This window comes from Calonectris borealis, chromosome 8, assembly GCF_964195595.1.
Source record: "Calonectris borealis chromosome 8, bCalBor7.hap1.2, whole genome shotgun sequence".
Taxonomy (NCBI): Eukaryota; Metazoa; Chordata; class Aves; order Procellariiformes; family Procellariidae; genus Calonectris; species Calonectris borealis.
In genome coordinates, this window is record NC_134319.1 from 33,918,575 (window position 1) to 33,941,915 (window position 23,341).

Below are 23,341 nucleotides of genomic sequence, written 5' to 3' on the forward strand. Positions count from 1 at the left end.
AACCTTTTCTGTCAGGAAAGCACGAGGCCGCCACCGCCGCCCTCGCGCTGAGGGACAGGGGCTCCCCCACAGCACCGCGGGCCACCACCTCTCGGCAGGCCGACCCTCTCCTCTCCCCGAGCTCCGCGTGAAGGGGAATCTGATAGAGCGAGGCGTCGTGGCGAGGGGCCCGGGGCGGGCGAGGCCGTTTCATCCCGCGGCTGCAGGCCCAGGCCCGGCCCCGGCCCCGGCCCCGGAGGGCGGGAAGGCGCCGCGGTTGCTGTGACGACGCCCCGCTGCCCCCTCGGTTGCTATGGCAGCGGGCGAGCCAATCGGCGGGCGCCTCCGCGGGTCGGCGCTGGGGGGGGGGGGGGGAGGAGGCGCGGGGGAAGGGTTTGCCGGTGGCGCCGCCGGAAGTGCCGGTGGGGGCGGGGCCGGGCCCGGAAGCGCGGCCGGCGCGGCGGGAGGGTCAGGGCGCCTCAGCAGGGCAGCGGGAGGGCGGGCGAGTGAGCGGCGGCGGCTGCCGGGGCCTGCCGGGGCCGCTGAGGTTACTGGAACCGGCGCTGCCGGGGCCGGCGGGGCGCGGGCGGTCTCTGCCCGGCCGGAGCGCATTGCGGGGACACCCCCGCCCCTTCCTTCCTGCCGCCCCTCCCCCGCGGCGGCAGGCCCTGCACGGGAAGATGGCGGCGGCGGCCGGAGGCGGCAGCAGCAGCGGCGGCGGCGGCGCGGGGGCGGCGGGCCGGCCCGGGCTGTGAGACCCGCGGCGGGACGGGGCGGCGAGCAGCGGAGGATGAGCCTGCTGTGTGCGCAGTATCTCCGGTGAGAGCCGGCCGGGAAGCGGCGGGGTGGGGGGGGGAGGAGGTGTCGCCGCCTGCCCTGAAGCGAGGCCGCGGCCAACGGCGCTGGAGGCGGCGGGGAGCGGGAGGACGTGGTCCCCTCAGGCGTGGGGAGGCCTCACAGCGGCAGCGAGGAGCTCGGGACTGTGAGGGGGATGTGACCGGGGGGGGGTATGGGGGACCCGGCCGCCGCGTTACCGAGCCCCGCACCGCTGGCGGGGAGCGGGGGCTGAGGCGGGACGGAGCCGCGTATCCGCAGGCGGGCGGTCTGGGCTGCCGCTTAGCTGAGGGCGGCCCGGTGCGGCGAGGGCTCCCCAGCAAGGTCAAGCCGGTGCCTTGAAGCCGCGGGGAGGGTAGGGGAGCCCACTGGGTTCCCAGCCGGAATTCTCCAGCCCCTTTCGAGTAGGTGCCGTGATAACCCGCCGCTGCGGAGCGACCGCGAAGTTTGACGCCGGCGGGGAAGCGAAACCTGCGGCTCGCAGCCCCGTGAGGTGCTGTGGGAGCAGCAGGAGTTGTGCCTCAGCCCTCGCTACTCAGCCCCGACCTGCTGAAAGTCCTCCGTGGCGGCTTGTGCAGTCGGATTTGGGGACGGTCAGCTGAGGGTTTGGGAGAGAAGCGACTCTGCCGGGGTTGTGCTTTTTGGACACGCTTCGCTGAACGGAAAAAACCCTGCCGAGGCCCTGAAGTTGAGAGCGCTAGGTGCTGCGCCTTGATACGAGCGGAACTTTGATAGGCTTTTGGGTGAACTTATATTTCGGGTATGGAACGTTCTTTCTCTAGTGATTTTGGAAAGGAGCATTGCGGGATACAAATGGCTTTTCGGTAGCTGTAAAATGCTAAATACCGTGTGGTCCGTGACGTGTTGGTGCCCCCCCCCCCAGCCCTTCCAGAGCACCTCGTGGAAAAGGGGTAGATATGCCAAAAGGGCATGCGCATTCTCTCTGAAGAGTTTAGGGCTTGGGAAGGATTTCTAAGGAGTGAATTCAAGGAGGTTTTTACATTTCCGAAACACTTTCTATCCAGGGTTCTGAAATGCTTCAGCTGTTTTCCATTACTGATTCTCCAAATCCTCCTCTTCCTCCTCATCTTGTCACGTATCTCTGTCTGCCTCCTTCTGGTAGTCCAGATCCTGTCTCAAGTTTATCTTTTCAAAAAAGAAAAATAAACAGTAATCTTTTTTTTTAGTAGAAAGTTTATGGGCCTTTTTCTCTTCCAGGCTGCTAACCTATGCTGTCCTAGAAACTTCTTCGTTCTTTCTTTCCCGTTACATTATGGGAAAAGCTCTTAAATGCCTTATTATTAGCTCTCCTCTACCAGTAAAAGACTTGCTTTTGTATTTTAGTATATGTCTTAATAATGTTGTAACCTCTTGCTGCCCTCTCTCTCTCCCCGTGACTACGAGTCTTCGGCTGCCTCGTGTCGTTGCAAGGCAGTACTGCTGAAGTGGCTCTTGTCCTGCCCCAGTCACCTTCCTGCACCACCGCGCTCTTTCTTAGCGTTCTGTATTCTGCCGCACCAAGCTGGAGATCCTCCTTGCCTGCAAGTCTGTGGGCAATAATCACCTATTTCTCCTAGCTTTGTTCCTCCAACACCATAGCTCATCCTGGACCTTTATCACTTTTTCCTGACTGCTTTCTTTGTGTTGTGCCTAATACAACGGGACTGAAGCATCTGGGCACTAATGTATTACAAGTAACGACTCCTGTCTTTGTCACCAAGAACCTTATCTCCTCCTAAAAAAAAAAAAACCAAAACCAACCCAAAACAGGACACTCCCCCTCCCAAACTTTCCAAGCACTTTGTAGTTGGTAATCTTCACCTTCTCCCTCTAAAGAACACTTGGGTTTGTTCCTCTGTGTAGAAGGTAAGCTTGGGGATGGTTTCCTTAAAAGCTGTGAAATGCTTTTTACATTCACAGAGTGTATATTTAAATTGTTTGATTTGCATAGGGCAGAAATCGAGTGTCGGCTTACTGCAGCCCAAGCTCATAAAGAGAACTGGGAATAGAACTCAAACTCTCAGAGCCAGTTCTGTTAGTCCTTTGCCATAAGAAGGAGGGCATCCTCCTTCTTATTGTAGCATTACAAGCTCAATCCGAGTGTAATGATGAAGGAATAAATAGACAAAAGTATAATGATACGAAAGGGCAGCTTAACAAAACATTGTGCCAAATGAAGATGTGGAGCAATTAGTCTCTGCTAGTCTTTATTGTCTTAAAACTAAGGAGGGACAGAAAAGTGTTTGCGAGAAATAATTCTCTGTGTATTTGAAGTTTAGACAGAAGAGAGCTGAATTTCTAAGGTGACCACGTAATGGTTGAATAACTAGTGAAATAATGACTCTGCAAGAATCGAGACACTGAAAAAATGAGCAGGGAAGAAGGACTTTTAGCTGGACTGCCTTAACTCCTCCACTACCAGACTCTCGCTTTCTGTATAAATGTATATGAATCAATTGTTTTAAAATGCTGTCCTTAAAAGATTGTGTCCCTTCAATCAAAGTGTGAGAGCTGAGAAACATCTGAGACTCCTACAGAAGTCTTCCAGAAATAACAAAGAAGGTCAGACTTCGTGTATCGAGTCTTTCAAAAGTTGCAGGAGAGTCCTTTTTTAAGTCATCTTCATACGTTGTAAGAAAGCATTGGGGTTTTTGCTTTCCCAGTCATCTTATCCTTTTCAAGGTCACCTTTCAGGAGTACTGGCGCGTCTTCTGTCCCGTCTAGTTTCCTAGATACTTCTCTTGGGTTGTTGTTTGAGTCACTTCGCAAAGATTTGCATTACATCTGGTCAGGTGAGTAGACCTTTCAGAAGGTTCTTTCAAGGAGCTTTAGGAAAAAGGGGCACAGTTCACATCTCTCTGTTCAGGTGAACGTGTTCGTCTCATCTGGCTAAAAATTTGAATCCATATCATTTGTGCTGCCTTGGGAATCTACAAGTACTCCCCGTAAATCAAATTAATCTCGTGGGGCAGTCGTCTTACAGTAAACGTTTCATGTATCCTGCTAGGTACAGAAGAAGTCACTTTTAAGCAAAATATCACTACCAACAGGATTTCTAACATAATACCACAAAAACTTCTGAGCGCATCCTTTTTGTAAGACAGTATCGAGCTTTAGTCCACGTTTGTTCACTTTAAGGAAATGATCTTCATTGCCAATTTTATATGTTAATGTTTAAAATGTAGTTAACTTGGATTCAAAAGTTTAGCAGTTTGACTGAGATATGACTGTCTCAATTGCATTTCACAAAGATGTGAACTCAATTACTACTTAAATGTGGCATTACCCTGGTAAATTGTGGCTTTTAGCGCTCTGTAAACATAGAATAAAAAGTGCTTGAATTACAGGGCTTGAACATCGCTTAGAAATTCTAGTGCTGACAAACCAGTAGGTAGTTTCCTGTAGCCTTATGATGAGGCTATAACCAACTTCATTAAAGGTTTGACTGCTTTAATAATTTAAATTGTGGCTCTCTCTTGAAAGACTCATCAGTAGCTCCATTAACTTCTGCATCTGCCATGTCTCTTCATGGTTGCTCCTTTGCTGTCTGCCAGTCCGTGACGCACCTCTTGCAGTGTTTCTTTGCTGTTAATGGAGGAGGGTAGAGCAGAGATAATTTATGCTACAATATGTGCGTGTGAATGTGTTCTGGTACCGATTCCTGATTGTAGAGTTGATGTTTGTCAGTGCTGGAAAGGCACAAACCACAATATTGTTTGAAACCCAGAATGAATCTCAACAGGACAGGCAGAGTCAGTTGTTATTTAATTACCTTGAGGGTATACGAAGGAAAAAGTTAGTAAATGTAACTTCAGTGTTAATAGAGAATCTTGTACTGTGTGCCTGCAGCGTGCTGCCTGGAGTTCGTTGGATCACAAGGTAACCTGGGCTGGAGGTGACCTCAGGAGGTCCCTGTCCAACCTCCTGCTCAAAGCAGGGGCAGCTGTGGGGTCAGACAGGTTGCTCAGGGCTTGATCCACTCAGGACTTGAAAACCTCTGATGATGGAGACAGCTCAGCCTTTTGGGGCAGCCTGTGCTACTCCTTGACTGTCCTCATGGTGGAAAAGACTTTCTTTACATCCAGTCTGAACCTTTCGTATGCCCGTTGTCTCTCATCCTCCCACCACATGCCACTGCAGAGAGCCTGGCTCCATCTTCTCAATCCCCTTCCCGCAGGCATGCAGCTGCTGGGGGTGCCCCGAAGCCTTCCCTGCCCCAGGCTGACCAAGCCCCGCTCCAGCGGCCTCTCCTCCAGCCCCGAATGCAAGTGCTCCAGCCCTGACCGCCCTGGGGGCCTCCGCTGAGCTCCCTCCAGTTGATCCACATCTTTCTTGATTTGTCTTGATATCTGAACAAGACCAGTCAGTCTTGGAAAGTATTCCCTCCAGCTTTTTTATGTTCTGAAATGATTAATGCTACTTTCATACATTGTTTACTCTTGAATTTTAAACAGGGGAGGAGTAGTGGAGAGATCAAATACTGCGTTGGCCTTTCAGGAGGCACCTCTTAGCACAGTGTTTTCTTTGGGGGAATATAAAGGGAAAATGTCCCTTCTTATTTGTCTCCATTTTTTCTCCATGCAAGGTGTTTCTAGCATTTGATAACTAGAATTGCTGCCAATATTTAGTATGAGCAACACTTCTTACTATTCTTTAAGGCGAGGGTTACGGTCTAAAAAGGAGAATAAGATTGATGATGACTACTACTTACTACTGATTAACAAGCGTTTTGTGGTGACCTATGAGGTAAAAAGAATTACAATAAAAAAAGTGTTAAGCAATTCCCCTCTGAGCTTTCTGCTGAAGGAAATTCATCTTGCTGAGAGGCCCAAGACATGCACCATACCCCTTGGGTCTCTGGGCAGCTATTACTCTCTCCCTTCTTCCTGCCATGGGGATTTGGATTATTGAGTATCCTCTTGCCACCCAGGGACAACTTGTGCTAAAGTCACAAGTTGGCTGGGTGTGCTGTTATAGCTCTGATACTTTTTTCAAGCCTAGATGCCTAAGGAAACAAGGCTTGTGCGAATATACTGCTTATCACTTTTTTTCTCTCCTCTTTCTCAAATGGCTTTAACAAATTTTAGTAGTCTTCTACAGAGGGATAGAAGTTTCAAAGTTGATTGTTGCCATTAACTTTATGAAAGTTAGCTGGTTAGAAGAGTGATCCAAACGAGTGTGCCTTTGAGAGAGAAGCAGGCAGAGCCCAGCTGGTGTAGATCAGCACATGCAGAGCTTCAGGTCAGCTGTGGCCTGGGCTTTTCTGCGCATGGAGTTTGAGTTTGCTCCTCTGTACGGAGTTTGAGTGCAGTTGGTGCAGTATGTTAAGAGTGGATAGATTCGCATCCTTAGTAGTGAGGATTTGAATGCGTGTGCAGTTTAGCACATTTTTTAGGGCACGTTTTTCTGCTGGAGGGACTGGCAGGAAGGTGACTATGTTTGAATGCGTGCTGGAGGGAAGAGGGCTGCGATAATCAGAGAACTTGACCCTTTTTGCTTAGCACTTAGCAAAAGTTTGGCCATATAGACAAAGGGTGTGTTTTAAACTTGAATTGCTCCCGACAGATGTGTCCCACTCTTCCTTTCACCCTTTCCTGCTCAGCCCTGATTCGATGGTGTAAGTTTATGGCCAGGTCTTCAGTGAACCGGACTGGGGAACTACGCTAGGTAAAACTGCTTTTGTTTTGTTTTTTTTTACCCACAGAGTTTAGCCTGAGTTGGTTTCCTGATCCCCTTCATCATGTTACCACACACGTGCTGACAAAAGGGGTGAGGTTGTGCGCAACAGGGATGAGGCACTAATACGAAGGGCAGGGTGGGACTGCTTCTTCTAGTGATAGCGCTCATTATCATCAAAGTGCTCACTGACCCATAACACTAGTAAATAATGCCCCATTTCCTAGAATATATGAACCCCTGAATGCCCTTGCATAGCTGGTATCACTGTCACAATTAATACCCCTGTTTTCAGTCTGGGCTGAGAGTCTCCCCCTTTTTTTTTTCTTGCTGCAGAATACAGCTTATTGTGGGTGCTGTTACTGCGCTGTCTTTGTGCTGTGCTTTGAGGTTACTTGCAAAGCAGTGTTCCAGTGACCTAGAAGTGCAGGTTAGTGTAAGTAAAGTTACAGCTGTATTTATTTATTTATTTTTGATGGCAGGGATGATTCTTGTAGCCATTAGTTCTTGTTCTAACCTGCATCTTCCTACATAGTTTGATCTTTATTGAAAAGGAGAAGGTTCTGTTGTGGCAGGGAAACCAGGCGATGCTTATCTGAAGTTTTGATGGGGCACTTAAGCTGCACCAAAGCATTTTGAGAAGGCTGCCCCCCCTTCCCTCAATATAGGGTTTTAGAGGGGTTTTTTTCTGAGTTTTTTCATTTCAGTGCATGGTACGAAGATACATTTGCTTGGTGAATGCTTAGTATTTTATTTAAGCACTCAATATAAAGTATACCGTGATATTCAAGCTACTCGTAAAATCTCTTTTATGTGTCCTAAGAGTGCATCTTCCATATAGCAGTTTCATAACAAGTAACCCTAGCCTGCTGCAGTGGGATGTTTTTTGCCTCCAAATAAGCTGATCTGGGCACTGAATTGCTTTATTTAAAGCACTTAAAAGCTTTATTTAAATCAACCTATATGGAATGTGAAGCTGCCCTGCTTTTCCATTTGCCACGTTGGCTATTGCACGCGTTTTCAGAAGTCTTGGTGCTTCCCACTTGAGAAGAAAAGGCTGACTGCAGTCACTGCTCAGGATTGCTTGGGTTGATGGCAGAAGACAGTTACTTGATGGATAGATGCCTTGGCATCTTCCCTGCCGGGCTCAGCCAGCAAAAATCAGTATGGAAGAGGAGTAATTGCAGTTCAAGTGCATGGTGGCTGGGGAGGGAGGAAAGGATAGTTTGCTGTAGAGTCTGATTTTGTGGGATGAGGAGCTGCTGGGGGTTGTAGAGTTTTAAGGATCCTTCATCACTGCCCTTGGATCTTCACAGCAGCAGCAGAGATCCACTCGTAAGAGCAGACTCCTCGGAGTAAGGAATGGTGGAAGAGCAGTTAAGGAATGCAGCTATAATGTATAAGGAGTATACGTGGGAGGACATTAGTTACTGCTTTTGTTACTTTGAACTTGAGGCTTGTCCTCATCTCACTTGAAAACTGCACAGCTGCTGTCAAGCAGGAGGGGAATAAAACCACAGATTTGTTTCCTTCAAACTATTAGTAGAATTGCATACTTTGGTCCTCTGCTTTTGAATGTGTTATTAGGGAGGTCATAGGTTTCAGTGGTGTTCGGTAAAGCATTTGTTTTCCTGTGCCCAGGGAACGGTATGGCATCTTACCTCTAATTCTCCATCTTACTGCAGTGAAAACAATAGGGGACTAACTTAATGTTTATTGTGGAGTGACATGAGGAATCGTGGAGCTGACTTGTGGGCCATAGTTTCTCACGGTTTTGTACAGGAGGGAGGGCTGGTGGCTTTTTTTGCATGTGCCTCTGGAGCACTCGTGGTGTTGCATGCAGTATCTTGTTGGATGTAGCTTTACAGTTGTACTGGTTTCATCACCAGCTTCCATTTGTGCAGCCGTGCTGCAAGTCCTGCCTTTAGGCCACGTTTCTGGACTTGGCTGGCCACTGCTTTTCTTCCCATTTGAATTTAAGAAGAACTTCTGATTGTAAGCTTGGGGACTTCCTAGACAACCAAATGAGGGGGGAAGTGGCTTAAGCAGCGTTCTGATATTGTGTATCTCGATTCCTCTGAGTTAAATCAGCAGCTGCCTGTTCAGATCAATGTAATGCTGTGAGTTGGGGTGGAATAAGAGCTTTTTGAGTAACATTAGGCCTGCTTTCTCTTCTTTCTGTATTCCAGTAGGACTTTTCTCGGATTATTCACACTGGCTTCTGCACTCAAGGGATTATCATAAGGAACCAGAAGGCTGAGGAGTCTCTTGGGATTGTTACACAGCCGTGGGCGACAGACTGAATTTCACTGATGGGACTCAAATCAGAGATACCCTTGAGGTACTTAGGAGTCCTGCTAGAGTTAATTTTCTCTTCCACCTTTAGGGAAAAGAAATGTCGTTTTTCTGAAAGTACTTATGATGTCTCTAATACATCAGCAGTCTATTTCTCATATTTTCATTTCATTGTCTGTGGTGTTGAAAGTATCCTCTAGTGCTCAGCCCTATTGAACATTTTTCTGCTTCATCTAATATTGGTATGTGTAAGCTGATTTTTATTTTATTTCCTCCCTCCCGCCCTCTGAAGCATTGTCTGTTTTGAATCTATGGGCTCCACTTGTCATATGGCTGAATTATCTCAGAGAGCTGCTCTCTAGCTGTTAGGAAGTGAGAAATTAATTCTGAATGTCTTTCTAGTGAAACCTTTAAGATTGATTTTGCCAAATGAACGTGGGGAAAATTTCTTGAATTACTTTAAAGAACCTTAGGCAGAGATTAGACTTTTTGTTTGGACGCAGTAAAACGGACCTTTTGGGCATCGAGAGTCTTTGTTCAAGACTTATTTTGGTGTTTCTTGGTGCCTTGATTTAATGAGGCCTTGATAGCTGTTCCTATTTGATCAGGCTACAGCAAAGGGCAGTTTGTTTGGAGCCAGCCTGTTCTAGGGCCCCCTGGACTCCCCAGTGGTCTGTGCTATGTTATTTATCACAGTTTGACTTCCCTACAGGTGTTGTCAGGAATAGAAAGAAATAAGTTTTTGATAAATTTGTTGGGAAGACCATTTTTTCCCCTCTGATTTATGGTAATCCTAGAAATTCTGCTACTGTACTTTCTGTTGCAGTGAAAGTCTCCTGGTAGTTGCTTTGCCGTGGCCTGTCTTGGTCTCACCGTGATTTGAAGAAAGCACGTGGGTATTGCTATGTGTCAAACAGCTGCGACTGTGTGATAATCTTTTTTTAAACCAGGGTTTCCTGTAGCCAGCAAGGAACCTTTGACAGTTCCTTCTGCAGTCAGTACTGGTTTTGGCAATGCCTTTGAGCATGTGTACTCTTAATTTGAGGGATACTTGAGCCATTGAGAGGGGTCTTTAGGGTATTTTTTCCAGACTAGCCTAATAATAACTAAAAATAGAAATGCTAATCTCCCGCTATGAAGAGGGGGAGAAAGAAGGATGGGACAAGACTTCTGTCTGTTGAATAGATGCTAGTTGTCTGTCTTGAAGTAGTGTAGATACTTGTTGAGGACAGTGCTGTGACAAAACTTCTGAGCATAGAGGCTTGATCTAGCCAGTATTCCCTGGAAAAAGCCAATCTACTAGTGGGTCTGGTTTTTGTGAATGGCAATGAGAATAGTGTTCAAAGGATTTAAGCCACATTTTTTGATACTAAAGAAAAACCCAAAACCACCGAGAGTGTGTAAAAACATGAAAACTGTAGCAGCTCGTAGAGCTCCAACATCCATCTGCAGTTACTAGTAAAATAGAGGAAATGTTATTTCAATATGAAGAAACAGGTGAGATTTTTATATATGTTAATGATTATAAATTAAATTATTGAAAGATGCAGAGTAAACTTGCAATAAAAATCTAGAAGGTGTTTCAGTTTGTCTTAATACCATCGATATGCATAAAGTTGAACATATATGTGAAATCTTTAACTAGAAAAGAAGTGATAAACTGCCTAGTATGCATTGTCAACATTCATTTGAATTAATACAGAAGGCCTTAATTTAGGAGCATGTCGCATAGATTACGCTAGGGCTTGAACTTCTGGCAGTTTTTCCACCCAGTTTGAACATACCCCTACTATTTCATTTTAGAGATTTATTTTGTTTTGAGGTAAATTGTAGGAGTTACGGGGCTTGGGGCAAAGATGGTTGTAGGGGATTGTGGCTTGCTGGGTGTGCAGTCCAGCTTCAGCTGAAGTGCCAAAATTATTCTATTTTAAAACTTGTTTTGGACATGCTGGTATCCTATACAAAACATTTGATGATGAGATCCAAGCTATTGTGGTTGCAAAGTGAAATGCCAGGGCTGAGTTGGCTTGTGCAACCTGAGTAATGCACAAGTGTGGAGTTAATAACCGGTAATGGCGTAGTCACATGCTGAATCTTTTCCTGGCATCATCCCTCCTTGCTTAATATGTGGCAAAGATTCAGAAAATGTCTTCTCAATCTAACCAGGTGAGGACGGTCCCTGCCTCTTCACCACCTTACAAAGGTAGCAGTGGGTTGAGCAAGGCTGGTGATGTTTGCTGAGGGATTTGGTGAGAGGAAGGAACCAGAGCGGGTGGACCCAAGGCATACGGCGCTTCTCTAAGGCAAGACGTAGTGCCACGCGGAAACGGTTTAGCAAGGTGGCTGGGATGGGCTGCTTTGGGCTATGGAGGTTTCTGCCTCTGGAAGACTTCAAAAACAAGCAACGCAAATATTTGTCAGGGATAACATCAGGGTGAGGGAATGGGCTAGGTAAGCTTTTGAGGTCCTTTCCAGCCTGAAGATTTCATCTTCAGGCTGGATGTGTTAGTCCATGGCTATGGAGCCTGTTCCTCGGCTGTTGCAGAAGGTAAAATAAGTGTAATGAACAGGTCTGGTCTGACTGTTGAAAGGGAGACTGCAGTCTGGAAGGCATTCAGGTTTTCGTTTTCTACAGAGTAAATTTTCCATACGTGATTCGTAAAGCAGATACTGATGTTGGCTGAACATCGTGTGAACATCTCTAGATACAAAACTCGAAAGGAATCTGTCTTAAGGTATTGAGATTTAAATTTGAAATAAAATTATTTTTATAAAAACATTTAATCCCCAAAAGCAGGATTAACCTTGGAAGTTATAAATTTGCACAGATGCTTGCGCCTAACCAATTCATTAGGTTTTAAAATGGGAAAGGTAGGTTACTGGTTAACTGGCAGTGCCTGAGAGCGCTCGGCAGGGCGATGGCTGCAGCAGCAGCAGCTCCGTTTGGAGGCAGTTTGGACCTGCTGCGAGCAGGGCTGCAGAGGTCAGCTGGATTCGGCCGAGTGAGCTGCACCGCTTCAGCCAGGTTGGTTTTCCTCAGGACCTGTTTGTGTTTGACAGGGCTCAAAAGCTCCAAGCTGCAGCCTTCCTAGACAGGGGCAGTTCTCGCAGTAGCGTATCCGTGCTGCTTCACTCCTGAGCTAAGAAAATTTGCTAGATCTGAGCTGGTTGGATTGGTCATAGGTTTCTCCTTCAGCTGAACACAGACAAGAGAGCAACTTTTACGTATTCCAGGAGTACATGCGTTTCGGTGGTGGACTCTCGGATTTTTTAGCTGACAGCCCATCTGGATGAGCCGCTCCTGAACTTTAGAGAGCCAACAGCAGAGGAGAGAGTTGTGTGTTGATACACCAGAAGTTGAATCTGAGGCTCATTAACAAACTCTCCTTCCCATAGTTCCACGCAGCTCAAACGGGTATCCTTGGTACCTTGTGTCATGTTTCTGCTTTTTTGAAATATGTAGTAAATATTGCTGGTTGTGTGGTTTGAGGTGAAAATTTAATAATTGGGCATCCTTTTTTTATTAGAGATTACTGTATGTGGTAGACCAGCATTAAACCTATGGTGGTAGAGGATTTCGCCTTTTACTTTTTCTTATTTCCATACTTCTTTGGGGAAAATAATTCTTCAGATATTCTCTAATTGAAAAGTAAGTATGTTTCAAAACAGCGGTGCATGTGTGTTTTTGATAGAGAATGGGGAGCAGCTAATGAGACTCCTGTAAACTATTGGCAATGATGCACTGAGTACCCATTTAATTATCATAAATGGATGATATAATTCTCCCTGACTGGTGTTCAGCCTTCATGCCATTGCTGTGCTTTCAGAGTGTGGCTTGCATTTAGTTTCAAGATGGAGAATTGAAAATAATTTCTAAGATGCAGCTTGCAATTAGATGTAATCTGAGTGCTATTTGTCATAGCTTATCTAAACCATGCAGTGTCTTTTCACGCTGAAAAATCTCTTAATTATGAAAAGCTATTTTAAAACTTCTGGGTGTGTCACGTTTGTGCATAGAGAGGTGTTTTGTGTCACGTTTACATAATTGTGAGTTTATAAAATGAACGGGGTTGGGCAAAAACCAGCTTTATACGATTGTTGAATGACCGCAGTGAATAATTTAAATATCCATAATTTTGCTTTAGGCCTTATGTTTTTGAAGGTTTTGACTATCTGGGCATAGAACTCAGTGTTAGTGCTTGGAGAGCACATGTTCAAAATGCTGAACTCCACTGCATCTATCGTAGTTAACTTGCTACAAGCACAGTATGAGGCGTTACTCGTGCTTTCTTTTTGTCACCTCTGGTGGTGACATCTAATGTATTTGCTCTTTCTTTATCTGCTGCTTAGCAGGGAAGACAGTATCTTGAATTCCCAATAACTGATTCCTCTTTAATGGTCATTACCTCCTGTGTCGATGTGAGTCGTTCCTGGCGTTACTGAGCGTAAGGATCAGCGTTTGCCAGTGGGCGAAGGGTAATTTCAGAGGCAGGGATTGAGAGGAAGGGGGTCCATAGAAAACGCCGGAAATCAGCAAGATACCTCGGTTTTATATCCCGAACTATTAGTGGAGGCTAGAGGCAGCAGGGAACTGCTAGAGCTGAAAGTCAGGACTGAGGGCTGCAGGTATTGCCCTTTCATGCGAAATGGGGTGGGCTTTCCAGGGGGAAATGTATGTCACCCTTGTAACTAGCTCCTAGCTGCAGGCTCTCTGCTCTCCAGCTCCACAGGCGGGCGAGAGGGCATATTTTATCCGTGTTGCAAGAGTGTGGCACTAAATTGACTGCGTAATTACCAGCCTTTGAATTGAATATTATACACTTGCCTGGGAGATCTCGTACAATGTCCAGGGAGGGTTGGCGTCTGCTGCCTGACCTTAGCTGATCTGGCTTCTGCAAGGCTGACTTAAATAGCATAACTTTCTGAAACTGATTTGATGATATCCATCTGAAGCTGATCTCGATGCTCAGATTTCTGCATTTTCCATAATTCTGGATATGGTTTTCATAATGCAAAAGCTGTTAAAAGAAGTTAAATAATATTCACTTATTTTAACATCTGTTATCTGCAGTTTCCAGCCCTTAACACAAGTGAAGATTTTACCAAGTCAGGAACTGTAATATAACAAATGAGTACTGGTGTTACTATATATTTACCACAACTGAAACCTGATATTGTGTGCACTCTAATCAGGGTGGATTTGAAAGAGCAAAAGATAGTAATATTACAAGGGCATAATTTGCTGGGGTTTTTTGTTTTGTTTTTTGTTCGGAAAGTAGTTCTGTTGCTTTTCCTTGCTCAGTCTCAAAACCTTGTGGGAATTGCCATGGAAGTAAGGTACTTCAGATGCAAACCCCTCACATCCCACTTGGCACCGTAGTCATAAGAACTAATAACACCTCTGCATGCTTGCCAAAAATTCCTTATTGTGGGTAGTGAGCGAGCAGAGCTTTATGATTTTTCTTTTTGAGATCTGTATCTTTTTAAGGGAGTGGGCTGTCAATGGTTGAGTGGATTGGAAGGCAATCTTGAAGTTTTTGTGCCCTCACACCTTTAAGATTGCTTTAGTTTTGAAAAACTAGCTTTTCCAATGGATAGTGTAAAGATTAAGGAGATACACAGACGGATTATGTATTCTATCTTAAACCTTTTGCCTTTGACCTGACTTGTTCTCAGGTCAACTGCAAAGCTGACGTGTTGTCAGCCAGTGCAGTAAATGTGTTACTGTATGGATGCTGATAAGCAGACAGAGTATTCTATAGGAGTATTCATTTGTTGACTGTTTGCAATTAGAAACTTTCCTTTAAAGGTATTCCTTAACATATGAAAAGATATCCGTGTCTTGAAGTGCCACACATATTAAGTATCCATTTGTTATTTCCTGAGCATGCCTTTTTTTATAGTCATTAAATTGTTTTCAATCCTTTGGTAATTTGCTCTTAATTTTTCTATACTGAAAACACTGTCAGGGTTACCTATGGAGCTACACTGTCGGCTCCTGGAAGGTAAACAAGGTAAAGGTGGCTGGAGCTTTTGTGCTTTTCTTTCATGGGCAACATCCACTTAGAGGTTAGTTTTCTCCCTTATGGCTCCAGTAAAATTCCAGATAACTAGTAGGTCAAGATGGAAAGCTAAAGAACAGCATAGTCGGTATTTTAAAAATATCTTTACAAACCAGCGACTATGGAAAATGCATCTGAGCTTTCCTGAGCTAGTCGTAACACTGTACATTTATTCCAAGCTATTTTTATTTGAATTGAAAAATACAGACTCTTGGGTATTTAGTTTGCAGGTTACTCTCCTGACTTAAATTTTAGAACTCTATGGAATAGACACAGGCATATTGCTGATCCTGAATGACTGCCTACGGACCAGATCCCATTTCTGAGGCATTTAACTTACATTTGCAGTGCTGCTCTTCTAGCAAGGCTCAGGCTTGCTCCTGTGCCTGACGTGAGCTCGAGGCTAACGGGAGGGAGAGCGGAGACTGCGGTGGAGACAGTTGAACTCTAGAAGCCTTAGCAGGGTAGGAGACTTGTATTTCCCTCCCTGTAGATTAGATTCGAGTGTAAGCGCATATAAACTTCCCTTAGGGTAGCTTTTACCTGTTGGACACTTCTTTTTAAAATCTTGAGACAAAGGAACTGACTTCCATGAAACTGGAGGAAAAAAATGAGTTTGAATGAAGCTGACTGCGAGGGTAGTTTTACTCTTATCCAGGGAGGAGGATTGTCAGTTCTGATCAAACTTGGAAAGAGTTGCTTTTGGTAGTTGCTTTTTGAGGGTGATTATTATGACTTGCTTCTAATACAGCCTGGACTAGGAGAAAGGGGGAAGATGGGATTAAAAAAAAAAAATCCTATTCTGTGTCCCCATTTCTCACCATCCCTCTCAGCTGAGGTGGGAACAAGAAGGCAATAGAGCAGGATTCCCTGTGGAGAAGGTTTGGATTCAGGTGGTGATTGCCTTGCTTTAGCAGCTGCTTGCAGAGGTGGTTTTTCTTACTTGCACCGTTATACTGATGCTGAATTAATTGTTTGCATTGCTTTGATCTACGGCTATAATCTGACAAAGCCACTGGTCAAAGAAATTAGCTGTACCCTGACTTCAGCAGCCTCTAACAGGAATAATAAGCTTTAAAGTAGTTAACACGTAAAATTGACAATAAGGTGGTACTCTTGAAGGTGTATTTCATTGCCATATCTGTGAAGACTGTCCTTTCAGTGTAAAAGGCGGATGGAGCATTTAACTCGATGACTCACAGCCCGAAGGTCTCCTGCTATGCCAGTAAGAGCTGACATCACCAAAACCTGCCTGCTCCCGAAGCGAGTGATTCCAGCACTTTATGGAAACTACGGTCATTTAAATTAGGTGGCAACACTTGCAAGTTTGGAACATTAAGAATTTGTTCCATAAAGATAAAGCTGCTTAAAAAAAAGTTGTTAAACAGTACATATCTGATGCACAAGTGAGTAGGTAAAGTCTATACACAAATAAATAAGTAAAACTTATATCCGACTCCCTGTACTGCAGCAAAATTCTGACTCCATGCAGTTACCCTTTCAGGAAAAGATGTGTCAGGCTGTAAACTGGAGCTGCAGTCTGAAGCCTATTATATTCACGTGATGTTGAATTAATAGGTGAAGGAAATATCAGAGATGAAGTTTATCCACAAGTGTCCTGCTACTGTTATTCAGGTATAAAAATCTAGGTTTGCGCACAATCCTAAGATTGCTATAAAAATATTTCCCTTTGACAGGTGGTGGTTAGAGATACAGTTGCTGTGTACAAAACAGTTCAGGGAAGTCAGAGTTATTTCTATATCTTTCAAAATCCAACCTTTAGCGAAGCGTACCAGCTGTAAAGGATTAGTGCCAAGCGAGTCTCTAAAAACTGCTAATAAAGCTTTATATTTTAGCAAGTGTTAGTGGTTACTCTTAGGAATGGAAGGAAGAATGCTTATTTTCCATAAAACTGTCAACCACTTATATCAGACAGTAATTTTTGCCGAGCGCTGAACACCAGATGTGAATGCTGTCTTGAGTACAGTGTTTAGGGGCTTCTGAGCAACCCAACTCTCCCCTAAATCTGCTGTGGAATATTCAGTGCCCGTGCTGTTAGTATTTTCTGCTGCTTTCCCCTGCCCTGAATCAGCAGAAGCGTACTTAAATACAACCAACCAACCAACCCACTGAGGTATTAAACCATTATAAATTTTTGTTGAAGTTAAGTATTATTTTGAGGAAAATCTAAAATAGTAGTTGCTGGATGTTGCTTTGGAGTTCCTTCTGAGTGTGAGCCTTGCCACATATTGGAATGATTAAATAATAATAATAACTTGTTTTAAGTGTGTTGAGTGTATTTGACCTTTTTTTTTTTAGTATGCTAGCATAGAAAATTTACCTCCCCTACCTAAAATCAGGGATTTCCTACATTTATTCTGTATATTTTCTATTCTGTATGTTCTTACTCCCTTTCAGAAGGAAAACTTTCTGGCAGTGCCCTTGATGAGCCTTCGGATCAGTCACCTCCTGCTAAGGCTCGCTGGGCTGCAGGCACTTTTCACTGCAGTACAATTTCTGCACGTACCTCCAGGGAACAGAAGTGCAGGAATATAAATTCCTCCTTGGGGTGAAACTACCCTGACCATTTAATATAGTTTTTAGTTTGTAGAGTATTCACAGAACAAGTGATTGGATTCTGATTGCTTTTATACGCCCAGCTGCCTGGACTCATGACCCATTTTAGTACTGAAAATTCTCAATTCCTTCTCAGGGTGTTTGTGTTACTGAGATTTGATAAGGAAACTGATACAGCTGCTGATGCTTCAGGGCTGCCAGGGGAAAACCGAGTGGAGTTCCCCTTTGGGCATGGTGGAAAGCAGAGCATTGTGTTCAGTGGTGGTTTTTTGTGAGGTTGGGATTTTTCCACATTTTTTGTAGGACTTGTCCTGCCATAGCAGATCTTGCCTGGCTCATCCTCACTGTGTGAACGAGAGGAGTGTGGTGTTAAGTGAAGCCTGACTTTGACCGGTTGGACTTTCAGAAAGAGTGGGTGTTAGCTGGGTAACACAAGACTGCTGCTTTGAAAACTTGGGCTTAATTTTATTTGCTTTTCTGTGCTTGATAATGAAGCTTGTTAGCAAAACTGTGCTTCTGTAGAACTGATATTGCCCTCTTACAGATGCAGCGTGGTGTATGCAAAACCAAAAATTTGTTATGATGCGTGCTTTGAATTATAACAGAACCGAAGAATATATATTGAAACAGAGATGAGCTGTTTTGGGGGCAACAGTAAAATAGATCCGTTCGTTTAGTGATATATGAATGGAGTTTGAAGTCAGGTGGCAATAAGAGAATTAGAAAACTTAATTTATGAAGGTCGACGTTTTAGCTTACAAGAGAGAACTGATGGTTCAGAGTACGCATTTAAATCTTTGGGTTTCCAAGTGGCTGTTACACAAAGGCAGTGATCAGTAGCTCCGCGGGACAGCTGGGTGTGCTGTGGGGAGGACTTGGTTTGCAGCAGAGGGGCCTTAGGTTGGAGTTTCAGGAAAAACTTCCGGACTATCCCTGAGCAATAGAATAGTTAATCAGGGGAGTTGTATGATCTTTTTTGTAGGATTTTAAGAGCAAATTAAGCAAACTTGTCCTAGTGTAAAAGTGTAAGTGGGACTACGTGATCTTTCGATGTGCCTTTCAGCCTCTCAGTGTGATGGCTTAAACACTTGAAAACGTGTTTGGGAGAGACATCCCTATATTTGTGGGGTTTCCTTTCTGTAGTGTTTACCAACTTAAGGGGAACAACTTGTTTTCTTTTTCTGCTTAGCGGAGACTTAATCGATCAAGAATGGTAAAAACTTAAAAATGGAAAAATGAAATGTGTCTGTCTTGTCTTCCTTTGCTAAATCCGTGGTTCATTCCAGGCTAAACGTAGAGTCCGAGTTCCCCTCAGTTACAGCAGAACTGGACTTTATATACTGCCAGGTTCTTAAGAGAAGAAAAGCTTCCTTTGCCATCTGTGGGTACTTAAATTTTAATATATGTTATGCCTTCAGAACTTTAAAAGAAAGTCCTGACTACTGTCTTGTAAAGTTTTGAAACTTTTCAAGTGTTTGAATGAAATGAAAATTCCTTTAGCTGTCAAGCTATCTCACTGAATTTGAGTGTAAGGCTTTTGTATTTGAGTTTCGAGTTGAACTAAAGCACACTGAATTTATATTTGGTTACGAAATTATAAAGAACACCTATCACAATATATCAAGATGATATATCATCTAACAGATACTTGAAATACAATTTTTGAGCTATGGTTTGTTCTTATTTGGCTTTGGACCAACAAACTTGGGGAAACTTGACTTGAAGACTGATCTGCTGAGGCCAACTGGGCAAGGAGGTACTTGAGAATATTCTTGAAATCATAAAATGTGTAAGCAAGTTGTACCAAGTTTGCTGGCAGGCAACGTATTTTTGCACCAGAATGAGTCATTCTAATGCAAATTCAATATGAGGCGGTGCAAGAAAATATATGGACAGAAAGGCTTGTTGAAAGAAGCTTGACAATATAAGGAGGCATTTGCACTGTCAGAAACTCCTGCCGTTATCAGTGAACTCCAGTTTGTGCCCACTAGGAGTCTCTGAGCACCAGTAAAGTCTGTTCAAGGAACAGGCAATGCATCTTTTCTCTCGAGATGCTAATATTTTGCCACTGATGCAGAACAAGTTTGGTACCCAGGCTGCCCTCTCTTACCTTGGCTTTGCCATGGTAGATGCAGCTGTTTTAAATAAAAGTTGTTCTTAGGTGGAAATGAGAAACAGAGTGTGCTGATGTTAGAACTACTTTACTAATTCCTTTGGCCTCTAGGAAGTATTGAAATAACTTCTATACATTTTATTAAAATTATAATGATAATCCCCTTAGCGTTAGCTTGTTGCGAGCTTATAAAATATGAAAGGCAGTTTGCTTTACGTCTAGTGAAGAAATTGGTGTTAAAGGTTCTCATTCTGTAAGCCCATTAGTATTGTCTTCCAAAAAAGGTGTTCTAAAAAAAAGTCCTTTTGGTAGAAGTTCCGGTCCAGCCATATTGTTAGGGCTATGCATTTACAGAGCATCTGTCAGCAGTTGCAATGATGTAGGGGTTGAGGCTCTTCATCTAAATTCTCCGGGAAACAGCTGGTCAAAACTTTATGAAAAGAAAGCCTTTACAATGGTGCTATTTGTATTTCCCCCTTAAAAGATCAGTACTTAACACAGTGGAAGGTAGTTCTGCACAAGTAATTTTCAGAGGAGCAGTTCTTGGCTTTTACAGGGCAGAGCCTTTTTGCCTGGAGGAGAATTTTGGGCTCGTGATTGCCGGAGCAGTACTGCGTGTCCTGCTCGGGCTGAGCCTCTCGGTAGGATTCATGGTTTTGGCAATACACATGGTGTTCTCAGCTCAAAGAAAAAGTTTGCACAACTGGCAGGTGTTTAAAGTGTGAGCCAAACTGTATTAACTTGGCTGGCCGTTCAAAAAAGAGAGACTTCTGCACCTGAGCGAGTCAGCTTTTCCTTCTGAGCAGTGGCATTTCTAGCTGCCAAGTCATAGCATCGCAGAATTTGCTCAGCTTTGTGCTTGACTAGACTTGCAGGTCAGCGTCGCAGAGGCTCCCGAGGCACAACATGCAGAGGAGATTGCTGTCCTTTGTCGGCTCTTCTTAGCTGTGTCGGGGAAAAGATCTGCTCTTCCCCATCCTGCTGGCTGCAGCGATGGGGAGGGCATCGCTGAGGCGTCCTTCGTTGCTTCCATGTGGACGAGGCAGACATGTTTCTTGGGCTTTCAGCTTTCTCGTGATACGATATCTAAAATTTTCCTTGCTTGTCCGTCAGTAATAATAGATTATCTCTTCTTCCAGTGTACCCTGTTGTTAGGACTTGAAAAAATGTATTCACGCCGCCTTGAAAAAAATAAACCAAAAAAAAATTATCTTAAATAGATTAAATTTGTGAAGCAGGTGAGGAACGTACAGATTTACTTCTGGCACCAGTTAAGATATTCTTAACTTAATTAAAGCCCTTGGAGCATCCCATTGCTTCTTGGATGGTACACTGTGGTGACTATGGTGAGTTGCTACAGATAATTCTTGCGTTTAATAAATAGAAATTTTGTGAAGGGACTTAGCAATATACATCTTCTAGTGAAGCCCTGGCACTATTATCTTTTTAATCCTGATGTGGCTCTCAAAACCTTCCCTATAATTTGTGGCCAGTAGGTAGGACCTAGAACAACCTGAAAAACTATTTTTACAGTTACCACAACTTCACTTTGGCAAGAGAGAGTATATGGTTGTTTCTGAAGCCTCTTTAGGGATTAGGTGGTGCTTTCTCCTGGCTCTCCCTTCTTTCCCAAGCTGGCATCTGACTTTCATGTTAGTCACAGTGCGACTTCCATCTAGGTTTTTTTGCTGAGGGAGGCAGGTAGAAGTGGGTATTCCATATGCTAGAAGGATTCCATGTCTGGTATGGAAAGCCTGCACTCTTTGCAAATGTATGTAGTCATTTGAGTGTAGCAAAAGGAAGAGGACACGTTCCACAAAAACGCAGCCAAGCCAGGCAGCCTTGTGTCCCTTCTGCCTCTGCCTGCCCTGTGTTAATTCTGTGTCGGTCAGACAGGCCAGCAGTGCTGCCCCTTAAAGTTTTATGTACCCCTGACAGTGCTTAGCCATAGCATCTCCATTGCCTGCTCCATCCAGCCATTGATGACCATTCGTAAATATTTATTTAATGAGGACTGTGTCCTGGTGTTCCTTTGTTTGAGAAACTATTTGCCAGCCTCCACCAGCAGTGGGGATTTGCAGAGGATGTTCAGCAAGGGAGTGGTCGTTGGTCACCTGTAGTTGCCATTCTTTCTGTATATTCTGTATGTTCTTGAAAACCTGATCAAACCATGACTTTAGGGAGGCAGTACAAGGAAGAGAGGTAGTTGGGGAAGCCATAGTCTTTTTATCGCCTCTTCTTAAGGAAAGCTAGTGCAGCACGGGGGGGCAGGAGGGCTGTAGCAACCTGCTGACAGGCACCGATGGGAATTTGCTTTGCTCTGTGTTGGCTACTGCATTTCGTGCGTGACAACTTAAAGTTAATATCAAATTCCTTGTTAGAGGTAAGCAGGTATCACTAATGTTGGCATGACACTGTCAAGTAGAGCTTAAAATGTAGTGTAAGGGGGTTTTAGGGTTTTTTTTTTCTGAAAGAGACTTAAGCTAAGCAGGGAAAAATGAACAGTTGACTTTTATTGCGGTATGAATTTGGAAGAAATCATACTGTTAAACAACAGTAGCTCAAATCATGCATGGGGTAAACTATAGCAGTGTAGGTTGTAGGCAGCCTCTACGGAGCTGGCCCCACTTTCTCTACTCACTGTTGCATGAATGTGTTTTAGCATAATTCAATTATTTTGATCAGTCTGTTTCTAATTTATTGTTTTATTGCTTTCTTATAGGCAGGCAGAAGTCCTGAAGGCTGACATGACAGGTAATTGCCATTGTTATACAGTTGATCTAGCTGCTAATACTTGATTCCTGTTTTTGTTTTCCTTTTGTGTGTTCCTTAGCTTCTTGTTCTTAAGTGTGTGATGTTATATTAAAGGTTTGTCCTCTATATACAAATAAATAGCATTTTAACAGCTGTGCCTCTCTTTCCTGTACCTGAAATACATTTTTAAAATTGACTTTGGGTGCTGTATAGCATTTGGAGATGGAGATCATGCCCTTAAGTCCTTTCCCATACTGTTCTCCTTTTGGGGAAGAGAAAGAGACTGCTGTCCAAGCTGTCACAGGAACTGCTGCACTTGGAATTAGCAACGGGAAAAGGATTTGGCTGGTTTTTAGAAACCCGGGTGATGGAAATGTTGGTCTGAATGCTATCATGTGTGTTATGAAAGTGCAATCCGTAGATGCTACGAAATGCTACAAGCTGTGTTTTAAGCTGTATGTATTTATGGAAAATAGAGATGGTTTATATTAATGCATCAGCCACGCAGTACAAGCAGCTTGCATAACGAACCTACGCTCAGCCGTGCTTACCACCTGGGTGTAGTACACGTAGCAGGTTGGTGTAGTCCCCGTAGGAACACTGTAACTGCCTGGATCCGTCTAACCCAGCAGGAGTGGCTACACCATCAGCAGAATGGTTTCCCTGGGGTGAGGCCCATCCCTTGTGCTCCCGCAGCCCCAGCTCAGGTGATTTTACGAGGCATGGGAAGTAGGACTGGGTAACTTGCGATGGCAGGGAGCAGTGTTTGCATTCACCCTCGGTGATGAAAAGCAGATGGCTACCAAAGAGTTAGAAAATGGCAAGCATGCAGTAGTACGTGGCCACAATGTTCTCCTAAATACCAAAAGCGTTGGCTCCAGGGACTATCCTATTTAGCATCCCTTGATGGATTTCTTTTCTGCTAATTTTTTCAGGCTACTCTGAAAATTTTTCTCAATTCATCCCGTGGCAAGAAGTTCTGCAGCTTAATGACTTCTAGAGAATCACCACCTCCTGTCTGTTTTGGGTTTTTTAACTTGCCAGTTGCTGA

At 44.2% G+C, this 23,341-nt stretch overlaps 1 protein-coding gene across 8 annotated transcripts in view; it reads left to right on the top strand.

Annotated features, from left to right (window-relative positions):
* The first annotated feature begins 491 nt into the window (after positions 1 to 491).
* Positions 492 to 23,341, top strand: part of SMG7 (SMG7 nonsense mediated mRNA decay factor) — a 54,362-nt gene continuing 31,512 nt past the window's right edge. For 2 of the 8 annotated variants that reach the window (XM_075156941.1, XM_075156947.1), the window contains exons 1-3: positions 496 to 798; positions 8,679 to 8,830; positions 22,259 to 22,290. In XM_075156941.1, the coding sequence (XP_075013042.1) occupies positions 8,802 to 8,830; positions 22,259 to 22,290 (61 nt within the window). In that variant the 5' untranslated portion in view covers positions 496 to 798; positions 8,679 to 8,801. Of the gene's footprint in view, positions 799 to 8,678; positions 8,831 to 9,610; positions 9,677 to 22,258; positions 22,291 to 23,341 lie in introns of all 8 variants that reach the window. The other 6 variants (XM_075156946.1, XM_075156948.1, XM_075156944.1 and 3 more) reach the window with 6 other exon arrangements.